Source organism: Papilio machaon, chromosome 1, assembly GCF_912999745.1.
Source record: "Papilio machaon chromosome 1, ilPapMach1.1, whole genome shotgun sequence".
Lineage (NCBI taxonomy): Eukaryota > Metazoa > Arthropoda > Insecta > Lepidoptera > Papilionidae > Papilio > Papilio machaon.
In genome coordinates this window covers 6156171-6180357 of record NC_059986.1, presented here as the reverse complement: position 1 = coordinate 6180357, position 24187 = coordinate 6156171, and the positions used below count along the sequence as shown (strand labels likewise).

Below are 24187 nucleotides of genomic sequence, written 5' to 3'. Positions count from 1 at the left end.
CTAATATCCAATGCGTCAATTGTAACCAGCATTTGAAAGAAATAGTCCTAGAAAAACATGTTTCCAAAACGTCAACCAATTGTATTAAATATTGTAAAACGTGATCTATAGTGACAAGACTTAGTATATTCGCTAAATGGTCAATTTTTGTCGAATTATATAAGTAAATAGTAAGTTACAGTAATTTACAAACCTACCTGAACCTAATACGAAAATGTTTACTTGGAAAGACATTTTAAAGTCGGTATTATTTATAAATCTCTTTACTCAATGCAATGGGGAAATGTGTTATTAATTCCATTGATTTATTTGCAATAACTTTAACTTGTAGATTGTTAAGTTTCAGAATTTTCTTTAACTTATTCTTCCCTTTAACATCAATAATTTTTAAACTAACCAATCTAACTATCATTAACCCAATTTGGATTAGTTTATCAAGATCTAATGTACGAGTAAATTAAATAGGGATAGAAGAAAAGAAAATAAATGATTTGTAGTAGAATTATAGGTACCATTAATGTAACTTGTAAAAAGGACAATGTAAAAAAGTTAAAGCACAAAATAATGTGTGTATACTCTTTCATTAATTTGATATGTAAATAATTTCATATGTGTATAATACGTATAAATATGTTACTATGTGTGTATTTATATTTGTTTGTTGCAATCAGACTTATCAAGACGATGATCCACAAAGTTACACAAAATTACAATATTTTAAAACCAACACTAGTAATTAGAGGTATTTTTGGTAAGTTATGTGTACTTAAAACTATTTGATGTTAAATATAGCATTAAGACATATTTAAAATAACATTTTATTTATATTATTGTTTTAATTAAGAGATAATATTTAATATAGATACTATCACGTTGTAAATAAAACATATATTATTATACATAGTCATTAAGCTTATTAATAAGTTCACAAAAATATAAAATACTTTGTGCAAAAAAATCTAGTCGAGAGATAAATGGTACATAAATATTACTATTCTAATTTATGATAATTTTATTTACAATTACACTTTTATTTTATATTTACAGTTCCGTGGTGGCCACTCCCCAATATTGCTGCATACGACCTTCCAGGTCTAAAGATTCCTGTGATTGTGTTCCTTTTTCCTGTATCACAGCAAAGTCGTATTCTAAATGATAAGGCATCAGTCTTTGGAGAGAACCAAAATATGCAGCATTCGGTCCGCCATTCGGTACCCTTCCAGAACCGAATCTGAATTCCGGTTTAAGTGCCGTACCAAATGTCCGAGCGCTACCAAAATGTTTAGAAAGAAATGGAACACCTTTTGATTGTTTGCCAGAGAGATGTAATTGAGGACTACTACCTGACAACCCTTTTAGGTTTTTCAGAGTGCCTACGTTTGATTTTATCCCCTTAGACAAATTGTCCAATTCCTTGTCAAATAACATTTGAGTATTTTGTTCTAGCATGTACTCCCAACATTTGAATTGTTCTTCGGATGAAGGAGATTCTTCTTTTCTTTGTTCGTCGTCTCTTTCTTCTTCCACTCGAACTCTTATCGCTCGAGCGACCCCGCCACGGCTTTTCCGATCAGAAGCTCTATTCTGTGATCGTACACTTGCGTAATGTTGAGTGCTGACAATTTCCATAGGTGGGAGATCACTTTGACCGCTCGGCGAGGACCGATCGCTGCCAGGTTTAGGTGGGGTGATAGAATGACAGCAAGGCTCCAATCTGGAACAACAACAGTCAGGCCTGCACGTAGATTTATTCGTTGTAATTGTTTGTCTCAATTCTCTCATCAACAGATCAACATCAGATCTGCCGCTTGTATCAAAACGTACTATTAAAATAGAAATGCAGTCTTCTACTCCATAACTTTGGGCCAAGTCTTGTAAACGCTTTGCTGCAAGGACAGGATTCCTTTCAGCGCGTACTTCCGACACCGCTGCATCAACACTGACAGCATTCCAAAATGTTCCGTTTCCTAAAATTAAAAATTCGTCATCATCTTTAATAATAGTTTGGATGACGTCTGGATCAGGTACTGTATTTGGGTAGCGAGAGGAATAACCTAAACGCTTATTGTTTTCTATTCCTAAACTCAAAGGACCATTACGTCTACTTAAAACAGCACGAGTGTCGCCGACATTTGCAAGCCTCATATTATATCTTTTCAAGTTATTGCCAAATCCATTTTCAGGTTGGGTAATTGGTGATAGATGACACATAATCAGACACGCTCCTTTTCTCTGTCCTTTTTCTTTTAATTCTCTATGAGCTGACAAAACGACATATTTCATGTATTCATTCATAGTTTCTTTAATTGATTTTTCTTCTAGAAGTAGGCCTGGTAAGCTTGACTGGAGGATTCTTGGAACTTCAGTATCAGTTTCACCATCGATTATCGCAAAGAGTCCTTCCTTGTTGCAAAATGATGGAAAAAGAATTTGGGCACATGATAATTGTAATAATTTATTAGGACATTCAGAAAATCCCGTACTCCAAGGTGTAAGTCCATTTAGCTCTTCGTGATATCCACTTTTCTGGGACCACGGCAGCGAACTCCTACCAGTAACATCAACTAAGCTTAAAGGTCGTTGGCATCTATATGATGTGAATTGAGATGGATCGACTTGCAACTTTTTGTTGCAGGATATATCGAGGAATTTTAATTGTTTCGGAGCCAGCAACCTCAGATCCACAGTATCAAGTTCATTGTGAGCAAAATCTAATATCTTAACGGATGCGCTGCATGCGAACATAGGTGCTGATCGTAATCTGTTTGAGTGTGCGCGTACTACACGTATGTTATTTAGCTGCGGCAAATTATCCGGAAGTTTTGTTAGACAGTTGCCGGAAACCACCAGTTCTTCGATCTCAAGCCAAAAGTTAAATGAATTATCGGGTAAACTCGTTAAACAATTGTATGCCAGATGAAGTATTTTTAATCGTCGAAATGCAATGATTACGTCCACAACATCATCTGTTAGACAATTTGCTGTTAAATAGAGACGCTCTAAGCAATGTGATGACGGTCCTCTCGCTCGGGGTAATCGACTGAGTCTATTATTAGATAAATTTAGAATATTTAACCTGTCACAAACTGAGAAGAAGTTCTCTGGTAAGGTTTGTATACAGTTGTCGTGTAGCAACAGTTTTTTTAAGGGTGACCTTAAACGGGGCATTGAGGGTATATTTGATATTTTATTATGGGCGAGATGTAAGTTACTAAGGCTGGAGAGTTCACTGCAGAACAAATGTTCCGGTAGTGAGGTCAGATAGTTGTTACTGGCATGTAGGGTCGTAAGGTCGGAGCACCCGCTGAGCCACTGCGGCAGCGAAGTCAAACGGTTATGTGATACGTTTATTTCTATTAAGTTGATCGGCGGCACGGTTGTTGTTAACGTTTCCATTTCTGAAATTAAATTTAACAATTTATGTATGTTTCGTAATTTAATACAATTATATGGGACCGGTTGTTTGTTGTTAACACTTTCGGTTAATCTATCATAGCCGACGATAAATTTATCATCTCCTGATAATATAACATGAAACACATGTTCAACTACTATTATATGATACTCGTAATATACATCGAGAAAAACTTACGATTATGCGGAGCTCGTAGGATTCTTAGGGCACCACCGTGCAATGCTAAATGCTGCAGGGCATTATGTGAAGCGTATAGTTCCCTCAGGCCGCGTAATGCCGACAGCACCAGTACTTCGACAGAGTTGTGAGATATATCTAAAGTCACCAAATGCTAGAAGTAAATTTGATTTAATTAATAACAATTTTACTTCAGTTATAGCTGGATTACTTCGGCTAACACAATTCTATAAACACTTAATCGCCAGAACAGCGCCAAATGGAAATCCATGGTCTATGACTAGATCTCTGCGGTTACGATCTAAAATATTATGTTTTATAGATTTTTATATAACTTTTGTGGCATTTTTCTACAATATAAGTACTTGTTCTTATGGGTTGATTCCGGTTACATTACTTCGTTGCCAATATATCTATATATTCCAAACGCAAAGATTTTCATAGGATTTTAAAGAAAAAGGAAACTTACTTCATAGTTACCAAGCACGATGCTCCCTTTTAATCGATTGTGCCTGAGATCAACTGTAGTCAGTGGCGCGCGATGCTGCGACCGATTGTCTTCCTCAGTTCCCATTTGCCGCGAATTACTGGTCTGGAATATTACAAACAATAAAATCTAAAGTCTCTACATCTAACATCCGTTGAACAAGGAAATGAAGGGAAGGGGATTTGTAGGAGGAAGAGGGGACGCATAGGAAGAGCATTTCCCCTCTATTCTCTGTTTGTGTGCATCTCCTTCTCCGTCGATTAAAGGTCAACACATCTTGAGCGAATCATGTGGTCGTTAGCATTTTTACCACCCTATAATATGTAAAAAAAAGAATTTACATTCTTAACTATGGAAGACGTCACAACTACTACGAATTGTTTTTAATATTTTTACTAAAATTAATATACAGACATAACAAAAATTAGGATCACAATTCAAGATCGTAATATTTTATAAAGTTAAGTATACATATTTATATAGATTTACCTCAAAGCTTGTGATCATATTTCGGATAGCGACCAGGGTGCGGAGTCGCGGTAGTCTTAACACGCAATCCAGGGATTTTAACTCGTTGTCGCTTACTAGCAACTCTTCTAATCTATAAAGAAAATAATTAATAGCATTTATCCACTTATATGTTAAAATATGATTTAAAACGCGTTATAATTTGACAAACAATTAAATTTTACGTGTTTGTCAAATAATTTGATAGGATACGGCTTTTTTAATGCTTTTTTCCAAATTAAAATAAGTTTAATAAATCAAACAAATTGAACAAATGAACTTTAAAATAGTTGAGAATTGATCAAAAAATAATTAAATACAATCTGTTCTTCTAATAGTGTAAGTCAGTGAAAACAACAAAAATATTAGAATTTATTCTTCAAAACAATATGTTTGAAGTAATCAATTAAAGTATGATGATTAAGTTTTGTTCTGGAAAGTACTAGATTTATCGATATTGCATAAGTTTAAAAATAAAGTACAGTTTCGTTATTTTGTAAGTGGCAGGCGGTGAATGGCAAATGTTAATATTTGCCCTCCAAAATTATAAACCGTGAAAAATTATTAAATTGTTAATTAAACAAAAAGTTTCACATTCTATGTATCTCAAAAAACTTACGTTTATATGAATAAAGAGAGAATTAATATACAAAGTTCTTACGTTATTAATAAGCGTTAAATATTTTCGTTAATTCTTTCAACATATTTTGGTAACCATCTAACTAATTTCTTGTAGAGTATCATAAGGTATACTTATTAACAAAAATGTTAAAAGTGGAAGAAAAAAAAAGAGTTTACAACACACCGAAACTAATTTTAAATAGCTTGCTGATCTTTAACTAAACATTTCTAAGCAAGATATTGTATCTTACCAACACAAAGAAAATTTATTTATAAACACCATGTTACAGAAAAAAAACAACTCACTGTATAAATAAAGTCCATTATTCATCAAGAATCAGGCATTAACATCATTAATTAGAAATATACAGGTACACATTATGTTGGTAACACTACAGTTCCGTTGCGAGACTGACCGCGGGCGAGCGTCCGCGCCGCACCACTGCCCACATGTCTTTGGCAACAAGGCGCAATGCCATAACAATCGAACCTACTATCGCATGCATATTTTGCGTGCATTTTATCTACGAAGATATTTAAACGATAAATATAATTGGTACATATCCTGCCTTGCCTACGACTAAAGCTTAAAGACGCGATATATTCCAAAATATATCAAACACTAACATACATAATAATCAAACTAACTAGACTCCTTTAGTAACGTGTAAAGTATAGTAAAGTATATTTCAAGTAAAGATAAAAAGCATCATTTTCCGTTCTAGTGATATCACAATATGTTTCCGTATAATAATAAAAAAACTAGCTTTAACTTATATTAATAATGTTCCTACTATTAACAACGCAACTAAGATGTAAAAAAACGTTTCAAGATTTTAACTTAAGATATTCGATCGCTAATTAGTCATTTACCATTATTCAGAGAACGCACGCACGGAAACGACGGATTCCAAGCATTAATGGTTTTTAAGCACCATTCACAACTCATGGACAATGCATGATTTAATCAAGCAGCTATTCAAGTCTATTATTTTTTAATAAACTTAGCTATCTTTTATATAATCGAAGGCGATAAAAGTGCAACCTGTGTACCAGATGTTTAGTGAATTCGCAAAAACTTGGATGGACAGAGGTGAAAAAAGGTTAGAAAGATGAAAAAGGGAACATGCCTATCAGAAGAAACTTTCAATGGTAATTCCGTAATGTCCATGTAATTGAATTATAGTTCAAGAGATACATACATATAATACATGGTTATAACCAAGCGAAATAATTTGTTAAGGTAAGTATCGTGTTAACGTCGAGTAACTGTGATAATCTTGCGCTTCAAAATATCGTGACATAAAAGATTGTGTCACGATAAGACAATCAAAATAAGACAATCCTGGAATGAAATCTGCATATAACATAGGATTTAAGAAAATACAATTCTGAAATATAATGTATGTTACTCAACAGGGGTTACGCGAATGGTAGTGCAAAGTGAACGTAACTTTACACGCTTCGGTGCATAGATGAAGATATTGTGGTACTTGTAACACGTACGCCTGCACTAGGTTAAAAAAAATTAGCACACAACGGAAACTTAGCACCGCTTATCAATTCACTGTGACGGTCGCGTTTGTAGGTTAAGATTGATGCGAGGTGACAGACGTCACTTAACACCGCGAGTAGCACTCTTCTTGGCAAGAAGTTGTCGCGTCTTATATTGAACTTAATCTAGAGCTAGGGATATAAAGGTCCGAGTTTGATTAACAATTATTATAGTAATTGGTTAGTAACACCTATCGGTTTTATTGATTTTATAGATTCATATGTACTACCGTAAGAAGGGTAGGCGACACTCAGGCGGCCGGCTGTAAGACTTAAGCCAAAACTTTAAGGTTTATAAATCCTTGTGTGCTGACCCCACGTGAGTGGGAAAAGGCCAGGGAGATGGTGATGTTGTACTGATAAATTTGATAAGCATGAAATCGAAGCTGTTCAAATGGACTTCGACCCGATCATACATTAGTTTGATTTCTATCAAACTAATGTAATTGATCGGATAAATACTTCTGTGTTGTTTATTGATATTTTCTAGCTCGAAACTAAGAAGTAAATGTGAATTGATCTTAATTCTAAAGCAGCAAAGCAAAGTCTGTCGCTTCGCAGAAAGGCACCGAGCGCTTCGCTTCGTCAGCCGATCGTTAACAAATGGAATCTGTAATGGCCACGTACGGAGATATTATACAGATGCGCTCAAACAACATGCCAAGTGTTTCTATATAATAAGATTTATTTTTTACTTGTTGAACATTGTTTAGTGTTCGCAGTTCTACTTACCGCGGACAGAGGTAATCTATATGAGATCACCTATTACCATGGATCTTCCAAATATATTTTTAATAATAATTTGTCTTATTCATGAAAAGATTTTATAGCAGGATTTCAAGACTTTAAAGAGTGACTGCTTCATATTAAGTGAAATCGATGTCCTGAGATTTACATAGGTATGTAATTTGGGTGCACATTGTAAACTTGAGAAGTTAACGGCCACCGCTACACAGTCTTTTATTAAGTACTCAGGCAGTCCATAGTGTCATTTTATATATTATATCTACACCAAGCTAGTTACATAAGACTTCTAGGAAAACAAAAAAAGTACCTACTGTGTCAGTCGACATATTTCTGGTGGTAGATCAGAAATCCTATTGTCGCTGATGTCAAGGTGTATTAGAGCTGTCAGACTGCAGGTCGGCTTCGGCAATACTGATAAAGCACTACCGCACATCTTTAGCACGCGGACCGCAAACTCGCTGCTAGTATGCCGAGTTAGCGCCGCTTCTAGAGATGTCCGACCACCCCCGCTCAGGTCGAGAATGCTAGGTGGTTGAGTACTCTGAGTGCCCTAGAAACAAACAACAACGTTAAAAAGCTTAAACAAATGTTTAATTGGGCTGTTAGAATAACTGTGGTAATAACTAACGCCGTGCATTTATATTATAAATTGCTAATTTTAAATTAGTGCGTACTATCCTTCAACCGCATCGACCACTATTGTCGGATGGGATTTTGATCCTTAGTTATTCATTAAGAATACTTTGGATCATACTCATAAAGTACGACATACAACATATGACAAATAAGTATCTCTTATCTTTAGTTTCTGAGACCAAAATCCCCGTTTAACATATTGCTATCTTTATTTTGTCAAAGACAATGACTGGGATGAAGATATGTTTTATACAGAGATTTTGGTCTGAGAAACCAACAGTAAGTCTTTTATTCTCTCACTAATAGCCATTAAGGATCCCTTGGTATATCATCGAGTAGACATTTCGCAACTTTTCCAGACGGCAGCAACGTTTTTAGAAGGGAGAGTAATGTTTTATTAAGACAAAATTAATTCAAAAATTATTCACAGCAAAATTCACGATAACAAAAATTTTCTCTGCGATTCAAACGAGTAAATTGCAGCATTATTTTAATATCAATGCCGTTACTTTTGATATATGTATCATGTATCAACTTGAAGTACCTAACTGTAGACAGTTGTAGATGCGTTGTTAATCATCATCAAAACTATAGGAGCCTCAATCGTTAGCAACATTTCGTGTAGCAAACTGCAGCTAGAAACGTTTAGTGTAAAATAAAACATCAAATATATAATAAACGTACCGAATTTTCAATTTTTTCCTTTAACGTTGATGGTTCTAAACTGTCAGGAAAAATTTCTTCGTTGTATTGCTGATTAAATACGTCTAAACTATCTATTTCACTTTCTTCTGACTTCATCACGTTCCTTTCAACCATCATGTTTTCTTTCTATTTTATTTAGAAATAAAGCATTTGTTGAATGTCACTAGTTTCCTTCGTAGTTTGCATTTAATGTTTAGACATTGTTCGTTTTAAGAACAAAAGACAAATGATGTTTTAGTATTGAGCGAGTCGGCTTTGCTTCTAAGCGTAACCGCATAGGGCCATCGAACTCCCCGCAGCATTGTTATTCCCAAAGACTACGAAATAACTCCTGTCTGCGAATTCATTATTCCGCACACGAACATGTCGGTTTATAAATGACATTTAGACGGCCTTGCTATAGAGCGCTTAATACGTACAGATTCATTTACTTGACTTAAAACGTTGAAAATTTCTCTAACATCACTTGTTTTTTACTATATTTTGAACTGCGATGTTTCACAGAATTAGTTGTTATAAAAATGAGCACAAAAACGCGACAGTGATATGTAAACGGAGTTGTTTCGACTGACTGTAGCCGGGCCGGAACGATCTCTGCGCACGCGCACTCTGGTCATCTCAACCGTAACAAATCTTCTAGGGCGATGCGCATACATTTATCGATTTTATTTGAACTAAAATATTCCATAAAATTAGTACATACAATAACATGTTTATTTACCCGTTACCATCTTTCCACTTAATTTATTAGGTGTTAAGTGTAAAATGAAAAAAACTTTAATAACGCTACTTGTTTGTTAAAAACCCCTAATGTTCTTTAAATGTTCTTAAAATTGATGAAATTGTCTATTTAAATTTAAAACAAAGTGTCCAATAGTGTGCCTTCATAATCGAAAATTACGAAGATGAATTACAAACTAATGAATAAATCCACGATTAAAATATTCGTTACGTTAAAGTATTAAATCATAGCATGGCACAGCCCTATTGCTGTTAAAAGTTTTGCATTGGCATGTCTAAAATTTGATTAGGCAAAGAAATTTCTAACAATTTTCTTCTGTTATGTTATGGTTCGTTAGTTGTAGAACTGTACCGGAATCCAATTCCCGATCATCTGCTTACACAGATCACTTGATGACGAAACGTGACGGAACGAAAGATACATATTCAAATAGATTTTGAATGCCGCAAAACCAAAAATTAAAAGTTTCACAGATATTTTATGAACGTTGTAATATATAAACAATGTAAACCATACCTCATTCAGCCAGGAGAACCACATGTTTCTCTCCCAAACTGTGCTAAATCCAAGGAAGAGGTGATTGACTCCAGCATCAATCAAACTGTTGCTATGACAACGAGGCTTCACGCATAACACTAACTTCTGAGCTTTCGGCTGACACAGTTCTATTGTCCCACCGCTTAGTTCTAGTACATCCCATTGTACACCTACAAAAACACATTTCTTTTAGTCTATTTTCAAACATATAATCTCAATAGACATAAACCTCTATGCACGGAAAATAGGCTCACCTAAAGTGTGCAATCTGGATCCATGAATATAAGCTTGTCGAGGTTTCCATTGAGGGAAGACATGGCCTTTTAGTACGTGAATAGTACCCGATTGTAGCACCCCGCCCATTGTCCCAGAAGGTCCAGCACTCCAGCGCAGACTGTGCCGCAACTCAGGATCCACGGCCAATCGTAATCTTCGCGCTTCCGAGGACCAACCATTTTTCATAAGAATATCGTCTTGAATTTGCAAAGGCCGTTCATTAGGTTCCAAGCGTCGCAAATTTTCTCCTCCGATTTGCAACCACAGAGACAATTCGTCACTAAATCCAAGTTTCTTGTTTACGTCTTCGACCGTGGATTTGCTGGATATCTTAATCAGTTTGCTCGGAGCTTCGATGGCGAAAGGCTCGAGGCCGTCGAAGACTCGTATCCAGCCGTGTTCGCTAGAAGACCTTGGTTTGAAGCCTCGTGTGGAGGCAAGACGACGGAGCGACTTGCGACGGACGTGGGGCGATGGGGCATGCAAGCCATCGTCGCAGACCATGACGCAACGGCAGTCGGCGGACGGCAGGTGGACGCGAGGTGCGGTGGCCGACGTCGTAATGCCCGCGCGCCGGACTCCGTATCGCCGTTGCATTTCAATTGGGTCGGACACGGAGTGGGGGTGGGAAACATGTTGCTCGGTCACTCGGGAATACGGTAGAATGCAAATTAAGTAGGGAATATCGGGAATATTAATGTAATAACATATCACTTTAGTCGTTCTACACGGGTAGTTAAATTTATACACATACGTATATCTTCTTACGACAAATATGTAGAAATAATTGTAAATTTTAAAGCGAAATTACTTTATATATAGGTTAAAAAGTAAGTGATGTAATAGTAGATACGCATCAGTGATCACCCCACCTGCTGATTCACCGGCTGTTATGGGAGCCCCTTCCTCAACTTGAAAAGTTTATGTTATTGTAAGTATCCCAGAAAAAAATATGTAGACATAGGTTGACTTTCGCCCAAGTCAGATTTACGAATTAAATTGTATAATTATTATGTAACCCAATTTGTTACACAGTTTGTTTTATACAATCCTAAGTACTAAACTTTATATTTATTTTCGACAAAAATTTATAATAATTTATTCGTTCATTAGAAACTTTTCACTAAGAAAAAAGGATAAACAGAGGTGGTATAAGCCGTATCCTCTATCAAAACACTAACGTCAAGCCCAAATATTAGAAAGAAAACAAATATGTAGATATAAAATTAATTTATTAACAAATACTTTACAGTTAATCACGAAACTAAATCTAAATTACCATGGATAATTCTTATGTATACGTTTGTTGCCGCAAATACACGTAGCATTGCACGTCCCATGTTGACAAACGTCCGATATATGTACCAAGGAATTGCAATTCGAATAATAATCTCTTCTCGGACAATAATTTGTGCAAAGTGAATCTTGTAAACAATTATTTGGGCAATCACCGCACGCCGGTCCCGATTTGTAGGGGAAATGTGTTATCGTGTCAAAATTACCACTGAAATAGGAATTTACTTTAAAACTTCTATCGATATTATACAAGTAAATTTAATAATCGTTTTCTTAGAAAGACTGGTTGCTAACATTTGAATCTATTTAGCATTCACGTAACGTAATTCAAAATACATTGTGATGGATACGTGACGATACAAGATATGTTAGGGTTCTTTTATTGTGGGTTCCCACTGCCACTGGTTCCTCTTTGAAAATAATAAAGATAACAATATATTTAATACTGATGTTACGGCAGTTGAAATCCACACTAAATAAAATGCAATTTAGTAAATGTTAGTATTTCTATTGAAGTTTCAATGGTTAAGGATACATCCGATCACTTAATCCTGGGTTCAATTCCCACCAATCGACCTGTCATGAACCATCTCTTAGCACAAGCCTAGACCTTAATTAGAATAACATAAATAATATTAAATAATCTGCTAAGTAATAATTTAAAAAGTCTCGGAACTGTAAAGTAGAAACTTGATTTACTTAGCTCATAATTTTGACAGATGGTTCTAAGTCAGTTAAAGGAGAAATGGAGTAGATTAGACTAGAAATATTTTACAAAACATCAGTGATATTTACCCAGGACAGTAATGACAAACATAGTTGTAAAATTTTCCCCAAGGCCCCCCCGTGCAGTGCGCTAGTCCACAACCAATCTTGTGACTCGTCGCCCAAACCATTTGCGTATAATGTCCTACAGCTTTCAAATCCTTGATTGGTTCTCCATATGTGAAGTTCTTGTATTCCAAAAACCATGTTTTAAGTGCAAAGAACCTAGAACAAAACAAGGTTAAGAATTGACAATATCAGACAATCTTCATGGGAAACCTTGTATGCATTTGTACAAGACGCGAAATAAGATTGCCAGGCTTAATCGAAATATTAACGTATCTTTTCTGAACTAAACTACGGTCATGAGTGTTATTTATATAATATTTTTCAAGGTCGATTCATATATCTATATATATAAAAGAAAGTCGTGTTAGTTACACTATTTATAACTCAAAAACGGCTGAATCGATTTGACTGAAAATTGGTGGGCAGGTAGCTTGGAACCAGGAAACGGACATAGGATAATTTTTACCCCGTTTTCTATTTTTTATTCCGCGCGGACGGAGTCGCGGGTAAAAGCTAGTTATCTATTAATTTTATTGTTAATATATTCAGAAATTATGAGACCTATAATTATGTCTTCAATCCCTGATAATTACAATTGAAATTTTACCATTTTGATTATTAATTATAAAATAGATATTCATAAAAACTTGGTATTTTAAATAGAAGATCACGATTTTATAATAGTGTTGATATAAAAAAACAAAGCAAAGAATAATAGATGTCGTGAATTCCGAGACGAACTGGACGAGGAAACTAGTGGATATTAACAAAAAGTATAGGTACGGGCATTTGTACGTCGACATGTAATTTATCATCTCATTCATGGACGCAAAGAACGCAAGGCTTGTTCGCGCAATAGGCTCGTTACAACTACATATTAATTTTTATTACCATTTGTGTTATGAATTGCGATCTATACTTGCTTTTGATTGATTCTGTTCCGTAAATGAATCTGAAAGACCTGTCTTCCCATCCTAACAATGAATAAAATATAATCGATAAAGCATGCAAGTATAATTATGAGAGAAGGCGGGAAACGACAAGGTCACTTGATTGATACCAATTCACATCTAACCGTGATTTAGGACACCGAAAACTATTTATAAAACATATCGTCATCACTGTCATTTTGTCATCACAGTCAGAAACCACAGAAGTATCAGAAACCCACGGTTGCTAGATTAACATTTTTAGCCAACTATTATTAAGCTTGCTTAAAAAAAGCAAGGAATGAACTAGAAGATAGGAACTAATTTGTTTTGTCTGGTGCTTTGTGAAGTACTACAAACGAGTCACGAATCAGTCATTTCGTGATTCGCAAGAGACTAGACCATTCTGATCAATTTTTTTTTAATATCCACATTCAAAAGTCTAAAGTAAGTAAACAACATTACCACGGAGTTTTCTGGGCCGCAACAAACAGATTCTGACCGCAAGATCCCAAATGCGGTATTGTATTTTCAAGAGGGTCATTGTGCTGCAAAAATATACATTTGTCCGCGTAACTTTGAGCTTGTTTTGCAGCGATTGGGTTCCATGACTGAAAATTGAAAAATAATAAGCGACAAATGTACTAAATCTACTCCTATATCCTATAAAACTTCTTGTTATTATTTCTTAGAAGTGACACTCACCATAAGTAACATATTTGAAGCAGTAGGTTGTACCTTGGTTCTAAAGAAATTATGATAAAGTACTATTTTTCGTCTGACTACACTTCTTCGAGGATTTAAAGCTTCATCGGGTATTTTATTCGGTGGTATTAGCTCTGAAATTATTATTATCAATTTATATTCGATTATTACAAAGCATCAATTTATAAAAAAAGAAAAACTTTAAAAATGCTTCCTCGGTTTATCACTTCAATTATAGACTCGTCGTTCCTTACTCAAAACATGGAATTATAACATCTACTAATGTATATTTAGTTTTTTTTTTAAACAATTAACAATTTTTATTTAAAAAACATCAAGATGATGTCGAGATGAGGTTGTTATAATGAATTTACGTCAGAACCATAAATCATAAAACTTACGTTTGTTACTCCATTGTCTTACGCTTTCTAATAAAACAGCACTATTTAAAAATATCCCTATGCAAAGCCAAACTATGTTCCGCAGCAGCATTCTGAAAACAAACAAAAATCAAATTCAAGCAAATTCAAGGAAGTAGGAATCATTTTGCTGTCGAGTGCAATCATATTTATATGGTAGCTTATTCTAGCTAATTTAGGCATTACAGTCAACATACAATTCTCCAAAAAAAAAAAACTTGAATTTAGTGGTTCACAGATTCTCAAACATTTTTTTCGTAGAACCTTTCAAAATTTCACTGGTAACGTCGAACCCCGGCAGTTACATTCCAACTTCAAGTAATGAACTCTCGCCGTCGTAAACCCCCGACTGTTGTTCCGTGGATCCCAAGAGATCAAACTAGAATACTTTGGAGTCAATGAGTACAATGATTCCCAAAGATTGCCATATACAGAAGAGCACTCATAAGAGTATTAATCGGTAATAATATCCTAGTATATTTGTCTATTGGTAATAATGTGCCTGCCTATTGCTATTTTATTGCATTACTTTAAATGCCCTGTGAGTAGTCTAGCTAATAGACTAAAGGGTGACCTAGATTCCAGAAATCTGATAAAACAGTCAACACGAATTAAATTCGTTGGCTTAATTAGTCCGTCTGCATGTTTCTGACAAACTAAACAATTTAAACAGTTGTCTTACAATAGTCATCAATAAAGGAGTATTTTATACAAAGACGTTAGATTTTTTTTTAAGAAGGGGGCGCAATGTGTGTCGCAATGGTGGTATTTACGGTAAATAGCGTATCGTAAAATTAAATGACTTTCCGTATCTTACAAATAAAATTCCGAAATCCTAAACTAATCTCATTACCCCGAAGGTTCGTCGACTGATTTGAAATTCCTTGACTTATGAATTCGTGTAATCAAAGTCAATTGCAAGTCTCGCCGTATCTAACGACAAATTGGACTAAAAATAAGTGCACGTATTCAAGCTATCAGATGAAAGAAACATACAAAATTCACAAACATGTCATAGGTAAGAAGACTACATAAAATTCGAAGGTTTTGATTTAAAAAACAATTCGGTATTTTTCTATTATAGACTAGCTTTTACCCGCGACTCCGTCCGCGCGGAATAAAAAATAGAAAACGGGGTAAAAATTATCCTATGTCCGTTTCCTGGTTCTAAGCTACCTGCCCACCAATTTTCAATCAAATCGATTGAGCCGTTCTTGAGTTATAAATAGTATAACTAACACGACTTTCTTTTATATATATGAGACTAGCTTTTACCCGCTACTCCGTCCGCGCGGAATAAAAAAAATTCAACACCATTAAAAGCAAATTATAGCTATTTAATACAATTGACATTTAAGACTATGTAGTGACATATATGTTTACTATTCTTTACGATGCACTTTTCAAGGTGGATACGCATCAGGGCCGTATAATGAATTGATCTGAATTCTCATTTGTACCTACAACTCATATAACAATAACCTTAGGTTCGGACGTGTGGACGATATGTACAAATCATTTTGGACAATGTAAAACAAAAAGACCTTTTACTGTAACGTGGTTACAATTTAAACATCTGTTTTCCGGACGGATATAAGGTTTTTACGAATACAAACAGTCGAAGAATAAAATTAGCTACCCACTTAGGATTGAACATGGTATTGACAAATGTCACTATAGGACCTTTATTTAGATATATGTAAGTTCTTTCCATCTAATTGCATTATGAGTGATAAATGACTTTTCATCAAAATGGGCAGGAAATAAACGTCCTTGATTGTAAATCGGTCCCCTTGCGACTTGTGGCTGACACGGAAATGCAGTGAAGCAAGACAGGAAACTGACATAGTCGTAAATATGTTATTTAATCAATTATTTTGTGACTGATTGCATAATATTACTTCTATGTGTAACATTATTCACGCCTGTAGGTATTTAATGGCAAAGAGTGATTACACCTTGTCGGACAAACCACACAATTGTTACGCATTCTAATACTAATCTAATCCATTAGTAACGTCCGCCGATGCAATTCCACCAAACGCTTTTCTTTGATAAACCTACTATTTAAAAAGTTTATTATATTATTGTTATTGCATGAATTCGAGACTTATTAGAGACGTACATGCACTTTAGGCAAAAGGCAATAAAATTGATCTGCTATTTAGTTTGTAAGGTAAAATAAATAAAGAACAAGTTAAACATTGAATATACTTAATACTACATTCAATGTTATCGCAAAGCACTAAACAGCAATACTTATTTAAGCAAAAAGTATTTATACAGTGAAAGATTTTCATGCTTGAATATATGATGAAAATAGTAAGCATGTTTTTGTCATAAAACGTGACGTTGATTTATATTTACTGACAAGGCTATATTTAATGAATTCAAATCGTTAAGAGGTCGAGGTTTTGTTATATCATCCAATTAGTGTTTTCTCCATAAGAAGTTTGTCAAAAAACGCAAATACCATATTATCTACTAGGTATCTAAGGACATATAACATATTATTCTTCACAGGTAGACCTCTTAGCTGGTAGGACCGTGTGGAATTTAATACAATAATTTTCGTATAAAATATTTAAATGAAGATAAACACATTTAATTTAGTTTTATCACACAGAAAAACAAAGACCAACTCATTAGAATAAGACAATGTATTGTTAGTAATTATGATTTTGTTTAGATAACCAGCTTAACTAAGTTAACTTCCTCTTAACATAGGTAAATAGTATAGCGTCAAAATATTATCAACCATCATAGGAAGCATAATCTTATAAACTATGGCTTAGGTGTTAAAATCTTTGCTAACTTGGAAAATAATTTTACATGTAGTTTTAAGTGAGACATATTCTGTAATATTCTTTCATACCCGATCAATTTTGTGTCACTCTTTGATCTCAATAAGGGTCTAATTGCAATCTAATTAGATATAAATAAGAATATAATTCCCTTGAATTAAGTTATCGAAACGGAAACCTAGTTATACAGGGAGGGACCCATTCAAGGCCGAATAAAATCATATATCGTTTAATAGAATGAGTAGGTGTTTAAGATTGAACGCAGAAGTCAATTTGTATAATGTTTTTTTTATTGAATGAAGAGGCGCTTATTTAATTCTCATTTTTTCACGCGGACATCGACTCAAGTTTCAGTATTGTTTGTACATAGTTTATTTTCTAAGAATGCTTCACCGTACAATTTAAGTAACTCTAGTTCCTTTTTAAAATTAATTTCTTGTTTGGCATACTTCGTGGATTGTAATTACGATTTTTAAAGGATCTACGTATTGCCGATTATGTTACTAAAAATTCTCAAATAGGGTTTAAACCAGTCTTAAAAGTGGTTTAAGTTAGACTATATCAAACAGAACCTAATTCATAATCTTACTAATATTATAAATGCGAATGTTTGGATGGATGGATGGATGGATGTTTGTTTTAAGGTATCTCTGAAACGGCTAAACGGATCTTGATGAAATTTGGCACAGATGTAGAACATAGTCTGGAAGGCTATTAAGTTTTTTTTTTTTAAGTCAGCGCGGATGGAATCGCGGTCAACGACTAATATTCGCATAAATATTAAATTTATAATAGCTTTGAATACTTGAGCAGCACATGAGATCTTTTTGCTAGAGCAATTATTGTTGTTCTATTTTTATTAAAATCACCTGATCTGATTTTGATGCCTAAATCTGCATACTTGACTGTAAAAGTTGTTGATGCTACCACTAAACTGCAGGTGTTACTTATGTAACTTATTCTAATGCTATGTCAGCGATTATTAGAAATAAATAGCGAAAGCGATTGTTATTTTATAAGATATAATATATTAAGGTATATGAATATATGACAATAGATGGGCGAGAAAAATATTACCAAAAACACAAACAAATAAAAATATTAGCAGGTAAATAATAAATCAAGTTTAGTGGAAATATAATTTAATGATGAGTTACGAATACAATAAATGGCAAAAACTTACCTCTTACTCAAAAAAATATGCTTAAAACTGTTCGTATTAAATAGCTTAAAATTCACAAAATTCACAACAGTCAGTGAATACAAATAATGTAACTGTCAATTAAGTATTACTAACACGGAATATCTAGATTTATTTCTGTATAAATTAATTATTCGCTGCTCACTACCGAATCGGTCAAGTGCAAGAATTATATTAAATGAGAAGCGGACACTATAGCCGCTGACTACGCACTGGCTGCCTGCAAAACGATCCTTCCTCGCTGAATTATAGTTAACTGGCTGGTTTTTATAAACAAGATGGGATGATATAAAAATATGCATATAAAAAGCGAAGATTTATTCTTAAATTGGTTTAATAAAATTATAACTGCAATGACAAAAATTTGAGCAAGATTTAGTTTTAAGTAACGCAATGTGCTTGGGCAAGAGCGTCTGTGGCTCGGTGTTAAGCATTTTACTTGCAATCTGCAAGTCCTGGGTTCGAATCCTGCCTTTAACCAATGTGTTTTTCGATTCTCGATTTACGTTGACGTTGTTATGGTGAAGGAAAACATCGTGATGCTACCCGCACTTATCTGCAAAGAAATTCAAAGATATGTGTGAAGTCAACCAACCAGCACTGGGCCAGCGTGACTATGGCCTAGACACCCCTAACTTGGGGTAGGCTCCGAACCCCTCAGTACTATAGTGAGCTGATGATGATGAATGTGCTTGGACCTATCTGAGTAATCTTTTTTAAAAATTTCAAATTAAAAAAATTTAATAAGACATTAAAATATGCAACTTTTTTTCTATTATCTTTGATATTTAATGTTCACATACATTTAATAGGTTCAAAAGTTGCCAAGATAATAAGTCAAAACGCATGAAGACATCTCCAAAACTTTAACACTTTGGAACAGAGATTAAATTTAAAGAAGAAACTTACATATTTTCATGTTATTATACAAAGCTATGCAGTGAAAAGTGTCAATAGATACTTCATTTACAATATCCCAGTCCGCAAAATATTTGCTAACAAATAACGTAACATTATCAATGAGGTCTTGTAGAGTCAGTACTTAAAATACATTGCCATCACAATCATGAAGACTGGCAAGCTAAAACGTTCTCACATTACAACTCGCACAATTAAAATTGGCATTGATGTGTCGAGAATTGTATAATAATAAAATAAATGGCGCCTTGACAGCTTCACGGTTTTGATTGTTTTTAATAACTAGCAGTTTAATAACTACAGTTCTATATTTTTGCTTTCATCTCTCTAAATGTGGTGAACAGTCTGTGCATTATTTGGGCAATTCTAACATCCGTAGATGTTATCTGAGATACGATAAAAAGGCACAATATTGAACTAATATTCTTTTTTTTTAGTTATTAAAAATTTACAAAGTCAAATTCTCTGTCTAATTTCAGAGTAAGAATTAAAGATTCCTTGAAACTATCCCAGTTTGCTTTAGAATTGTCTGGGTCGATATCATGTGGTAGTGCAAGCTTCAGGTAATATTGTGGCGATTGAATTGTGACACTCTTCGTATCAACAGTCAGTTCCACGTTCTCTTTCTTATCTCCTGGCAACTTGATCCTCACGATAAGATTTTCGCAACTCGCTGAAGAAGGTGTTTTCGGACCCATCTGTTAGAAAAATACAAACATTAAAAATAAAGTTACGAAAAAACTGCAGATTTAAAGGTAATGTTTGGTCTTTTCTATACATATAGAAACAAGAACAATATCTTAGAAAGATAGGATAGTTTAAAATTGTGTTTCTATTTTAAACTATCCCAGACTGCTGCTGCTTACTGCTTAGATATGTATATATTTGTAGGTATTAACTAGCCAATGAAAAAGGAAAATTATCTTCCACCGTTTTAGCTTCAATAAAAATCTCATCAGACAGATGAGAACCCTAGTTAGACCATAATTCCACTTAGTGCCCAGCCGCGTGAATCCGGCCACACGGGACTGTCAATTTCTATTACAGTCGCGGCCGCGCCAGTGGAAATCAAACTGGTGACTCCATTTAAATTGCAGCTATAGTTGCGCTGTCCGGCGCTAAGTTGTAACTAGATCTTATTTACCTGCAAAAAAACATCTTCCGCGCTAACAGATTGCTGATAATTCATAGTATATTCAGGAGTCTTCCTATCCCCAGCTCCACCGCCGGGACCAGCTATACTATCGAGTTCTGCTGCTTCTTGCTCTTCATATTCCTCTATAGTACGTGGCGCTTTTGTCTCATCCGTAGTAGGACACGGCACTTTGTCTCTATTCGATGTTATTTCGTAACCTCAAAAGTTAAAATACCATTTTATTGCCGGAAAGAGAAGGGAGGGGAGGAAATCCATCATAGGATTTGTAAAAGACTTAACGAAAATGTAAAGAATATACCGTAATTATATCATAAGTGTGAAATAATAATATTCCTTTACAGACATTCCACTGTGTAGTAAAGAAAGGATATAGAAGTTTGGACTTAGATATGGACTCCCTGTATTTCGACTTCAAGGATACTGTATATAAGTAAATATAGTACTTGTTTTCGTTGAGCACTAAAATTTATACAGATCATAGTAAGTTCTGATATATTCTATATAAATGTTCAATAAATCAGAAACGCAATTCATTTAAAAATGTGATGTTTAGAGAATATTAGTCACAACTTATAAAAGATGTTGGAATGCTGTGGAATGTTTAACCTTGATATAGAATATTTTTATCAATACACTGATGTTTACAGTTGATTTACCGTCTCTATCGGAATATTTCAATAACAACCATATCTAAATAAAAGCTCATAAACTAAATGATAATATATTGAAAACTCTAGTAGGTAGAGTTAGGAACAACAAACGATTGCCACCAGATGTCGTTGATTCAAACTCAAACACATGGATTTAAATGATTTCTCACCCAGGTGTGGAAGATATTTTTTTATTACTTTCGTTAACTGCCCGCAAATTCTAAACCTAAACCGACAAAATAAAATACTGAAAATATTAATAACCTAATATGAATGAAAATAAAATATCTACCTGAAAAGGGTAAATCATCCCCTTGCAAAACTTCAGGTTCGGGTTCTCTTAATAATTCTTTCAATTTGGTCATAGCATCGTGAGTGAATTCCATTTTTGCTATTTTCAACAATAAGCTAAACAATGCTGAATTTTTGCTACAATGGAGCATTCAAATTCAGTGACAAACAATATTGATAAAACAATAACATTTGAAATGTTACCATAGCAACTGCCTTTTATTTTGGCAATGTCTTAGACTGGATATATAGAATATAAAATTAACCAAATATAGAAGAATTATTACTATTTTTTTTAAATCACATATTAAGTGTTCGGAAATGCTTAAATAACTTAAAAAGTACAACCATTCAATTGTTTTTTTTTTATAAGTTAGTAATGTTCATTTAAAGTTTACTCTAACTTTCTCTACTTATGTACTTCTTAACAGTTTCATCATTGTTACCAAATTGTTTCCCAAGAAGCAATTAAAAAAATGATAACACAAAATTAATTAAAGTGATGAATGTACTTTTATGGTGTTCAAAAAGCCAATTGTAAGTGTGTAAAATTAAATTCTTGACAATATCTTTTAGTTAAAAGAAACACAAATAATTTTTGAAATTTTCTATATTTAAGTATTCAAACAGAAATTACATTGTTAATTTAATATTTGCATCTTTATTACAAACAGTGCAAATATAATGTGAAAAATTTAAGGGAAACCATCATCATCCTCCTCTGCCATTTCCTTGGCAAGTTCAAGATCTTGTTGTTCTCTTTCTCTGCGCTCTTCAGCACTTTCCAACTCCTTTCCATAAGACTTAGGAGGATATCTCATGGCCTTCACACTCTGGTTGTGTAAATCCAAACAGAATGAAATTCTCTGGTGGAACGCCAGCTGGGGTTCCCTTGTGCAATACAAGTCAGAGCTCTCTTTGTTGCTCATGTATCCCTTTTCAGGGTCAAGAGTAGCCTCAATCACACCATCCCTGATTGCTTTTGCAACAATAAATTCAGCATCCTCGGCAGAGTCCAAGCCGAGCTTCCTTGCAATATCTTTGGGTGATATGCGTGAATATGATAGACCAATTGAACGGATTGCTGTCTTAATTACATTCTGCCTTAGCCTCAATATCAATGTAAAAGTATGATCCGTTCGAAATTGAGGGCCATAATTCTCAAGTACTTCTCCAAACCTCTGTAAGTTACCCAGCCTCACAGCTTGAGTTAGCTGGAAGTAAGGAGCCAATGCTTTTCTTAGTTGCGCTTGACGGAATATAGCACGTTCAGGTATGTCTCCCAGCAACAGCTCTACAACAATAGCCAATTTCTGCACAGTTTGACGAAAACCAACTGCAGCAGTCTGTGGAGCTTTTCTTAATGCTTGAACTAAGTGCTTGTGAGCATCACTGTACTCAAGCCTAGCTGCCTTAATTCTCCCAAGATAATACAGAAATCTTGCCCACTCATTGTTACTGGCATTCTCAGGGAACACAGACTTGCTGACCAATTTATCAGCCTGTTCATATAAAGAATAATGGAGGTAATTACGTAAGAGGCAGTTAATTAAAACTGCTTGTCCCTCATAATCATTACGAAGAGTAGATGTACGCAAGCGCCCATGGAGTAATCCTCTTATCAAATCTAACTTGTTAGTGAGTTCAAAAACTCGAGAGTGATAGAAGTAGCACTTGGCAGCAATCAAATCAAGAGTTCTTCTATTCTGAGCGGTCACTTTGTTCATTAATTGTTGAGAACACTCTGTCGCTTCTTCAAGTTTGTTTGTGTCTAACAATCGCAACAATATTAAAAGATGCACATAAGCATCTACCTCAGGAGCAGGCGTTTTCGGAGCACTTCTCGAGCGAGGCGCTTCAATTTCTACGGCACCCGGGACAGGACTCTCCACAAACGAAAGTAGAGCTTCTTTGTCTGAATTCGATGGAAACAGTTGATTTATTATGGCACGCAAAACATTGCCATTTAGCTTCCTCCTTGTACTTGGAATAGATCGTAATACTCGCATAGCAAATCTCGGTTCCTTCGATGAAACTGCCTTATCAATTTGTCTGACATGTTCCCGTAGGTCTTGAACAGATAGTACATCAGCATCTTTCTTCACTTCACTCATTTCTACATCGCTCACTCCAGCTGGACTATCTGCATTTTTCATTTCAACATCTTGTTCAACCGGAGCCATTTTTTGATATTTTGATACTAACTTCAATCAAGACTAATAAGTTATTAAGACAATAAGAAATTTTAGACAAACACGAAACTAAATTTTCATGCTGGCTGTCAGTCTGTCAAAAAATGCCGAGTAACACTAACGTTCAGATACACTCATTTTCACTTATAAAATACCTTTGTTTTTGTAGAGATTTGTTTTTTGTATAGTTAATATTGAAAATTCATTCATATCGAACTGTGTTACCAAAAGAAAGAAAAGTATTTAAAAAGCGAAAATTCTTGATAAAAATTTGTAATCCAACCCCAACATTACATTGTCAACAACAGTAAAAATTTAAAGTTTTCATATGGCAATACTAACTACAATCTGTTTGGCCATGGCCAAAAAGACTAGTATCCAGGCCAGA

The 24187-nt window shown here is 34.5% G+C and overlaps 4 protein-coding genes across 5 annotated transcripts; all 4 read right to left on the bottom strand.

Moving 5' to 3' along the window:
• Nucleotides 1-931: 931 nt before the first annotated feature.
• Nucleotides 932-10950, bottom strand: LOC106712185 (protein phosphatase PHLPP-like protein). 2 transcript variants are annotated; one of them, XM_014504668.2, is made up of 7 exons: nt 10383-10950; nt 10108-10298; nt 7820-8058; nt 4569-4680; nt 4062-4184; nt 3593-3746; nt 932-3398 (listed from the first exon to the last, which is right to left on the bottom strand). In XM_014504668.2, the coding sequence occupies exons 1-7, from the start codon at nt 10906-10908 to the stop codon at nt 1042-1044; spliced, it is 3702 nt and encodes a 1233-aa protein (XP_014360154.2). In that variant the 5' UTR covers nt 10909-10950; the 3' UTR covers nt 932-1041. The 2 variants fall into 2 exon arrangements, with proteins under 2 accessions (XP_014360154.2, XP_014360155.2); XM_014504669.2 differs by lacking the exons at nt 10108-10298; nt 10383-10950 and adding an exon at nt 8829-9438 and having other exon boundaries at nt 934-3398.
• Nucleotides 10951-11679: 729 nt separating this feature from the next.
• On the bottom strand, nt 11680-18743 carry LOC106712147 (serotriflin). The gene is made up of 6 exons (XM_014504599.2): nt 18575-18743; nt 14570-14661; nt 14169-14302; nt 13929-14074; nt 12496-12690; nt 11680-11908 (listed from the first exon to the last, which is right to left on the bottom strand). Exons 2-6 carry the CDS (start codon nt 14658-14660, stop codon nt 11680-11682), a joined length of 795 nt encoding a protein of 264 aa, XP_014360085.2. The 5' UTR covers nt 14661; nt 18575-18743.
• A 1207-nt stretch (nt 18744-19950) lies between these two features.
• Nucleotides 19951-21739, bottom strand: LOC106712092 (dynein axonemal assembly factor 6). The gene is made up of 3 exons (XM_045679285.1): nt 21609-21739; nt 20655-20863; nt 19951-20208 (listed from the first exon to the last, which is right to left on the bottom strand). Exons 1-3 carry the CDS (start codon nt 21700-21702, stop codon nt 19951-19953), a joined length of 561 nt encoding a protein of 186 aa, XP_045535241.1. The 5' UTR covers nt 21703-21739.
• A 512-nt stretch (nt 21740-22251) lies between these two features.
• Nucleotides 22252-23904, bottom strand: LOC106712119 (probable 26S proteasome non-ATPase regulatory subunit 3). The gene has a single exon (XM_014504569.2). The coding sequence runs from the start codon at nt 23788-23790 to the stop codon at nt 22303-22305; it is 1488 nt and encodes a 495-aa protein (XP_014360055.1). The 5' UTR covers nt 23791-23904; the 3' UTR covers nt 22252-22302.
• Nucleotides 23905-24187: the final 283 nt, after the last annotated feature.

Bases quoted from the DNA above. Each gene is read 5' to 3' on its own strand.
- LOC106712119 (XM_014504569.2), bottom strand. From the start codon at position 23,790: ATGGCTCCGGTTGAACAAGATGTTGAAATGAAAAATGCAGATAGTCCA.
- LOC106712147 (XM_014504599.2), bottom strand. From the start codon at position 14,660: ATGCTGCTGCGGAACATAGTTTGGCTTTGCATAGGGATATTTTTAAAT. The intron at 14,303-14,569 runs GTAAGTTTTATG...TAATAATTTCAG, and splicing joins AAGACAATGGAGTAACAAAC to AGCTAATACCACCGAATAAA. The intron at 14,075-14,168 runs GTGAGTGTCACT...TTCAATTTTCAG, and splicing joins CTTCAAATATGTTACTTATG to TCATGGAACCCAATCGCTGC.
- LOC106712092 (XM_045679285.1), bottom strand. From the start codon at position 21,702: ATGGAATTCACTCACGATGCTATGACCAAATTGAAAGAATTATTAAGA. The intron at 20,864-21,608 runs GTAGATATTTTA...TTAACTTTTGAG, and splicing joins GGATGATTTACCCTTTTCAG to GTTACGAAATAACATCGAAT. The intron at 20,209-20,654 runs GTAAATAAGATC...TTTTTCTAACAG, and splicing joins CGGAAGATGTTTTTTTGCAG to ATGGGTCCGAAAACACCTTC.
- LOC106712185 (XM_014504668.2), bottom strand. From the start codon at position 10,908: ATGGTCTGCGACGATGGCTTGCATGCCCCATCGCCCCACGTCCGTCGC. The intron at 4,681-7,819 runs GTAGGTACTTTT...TTTTCTTTATAG, and splicing joins GAAATATGTCGACTGACACA to ATTAGAAGAGTTGCTAGTAA. The intron at 4,185-4,568 runs GTAAATCTATAT...GTAATATTCCAG, and splicing joins ATATGATCACAAGCTTTGAG to ACCAGTAATTCGCGGCAAAT.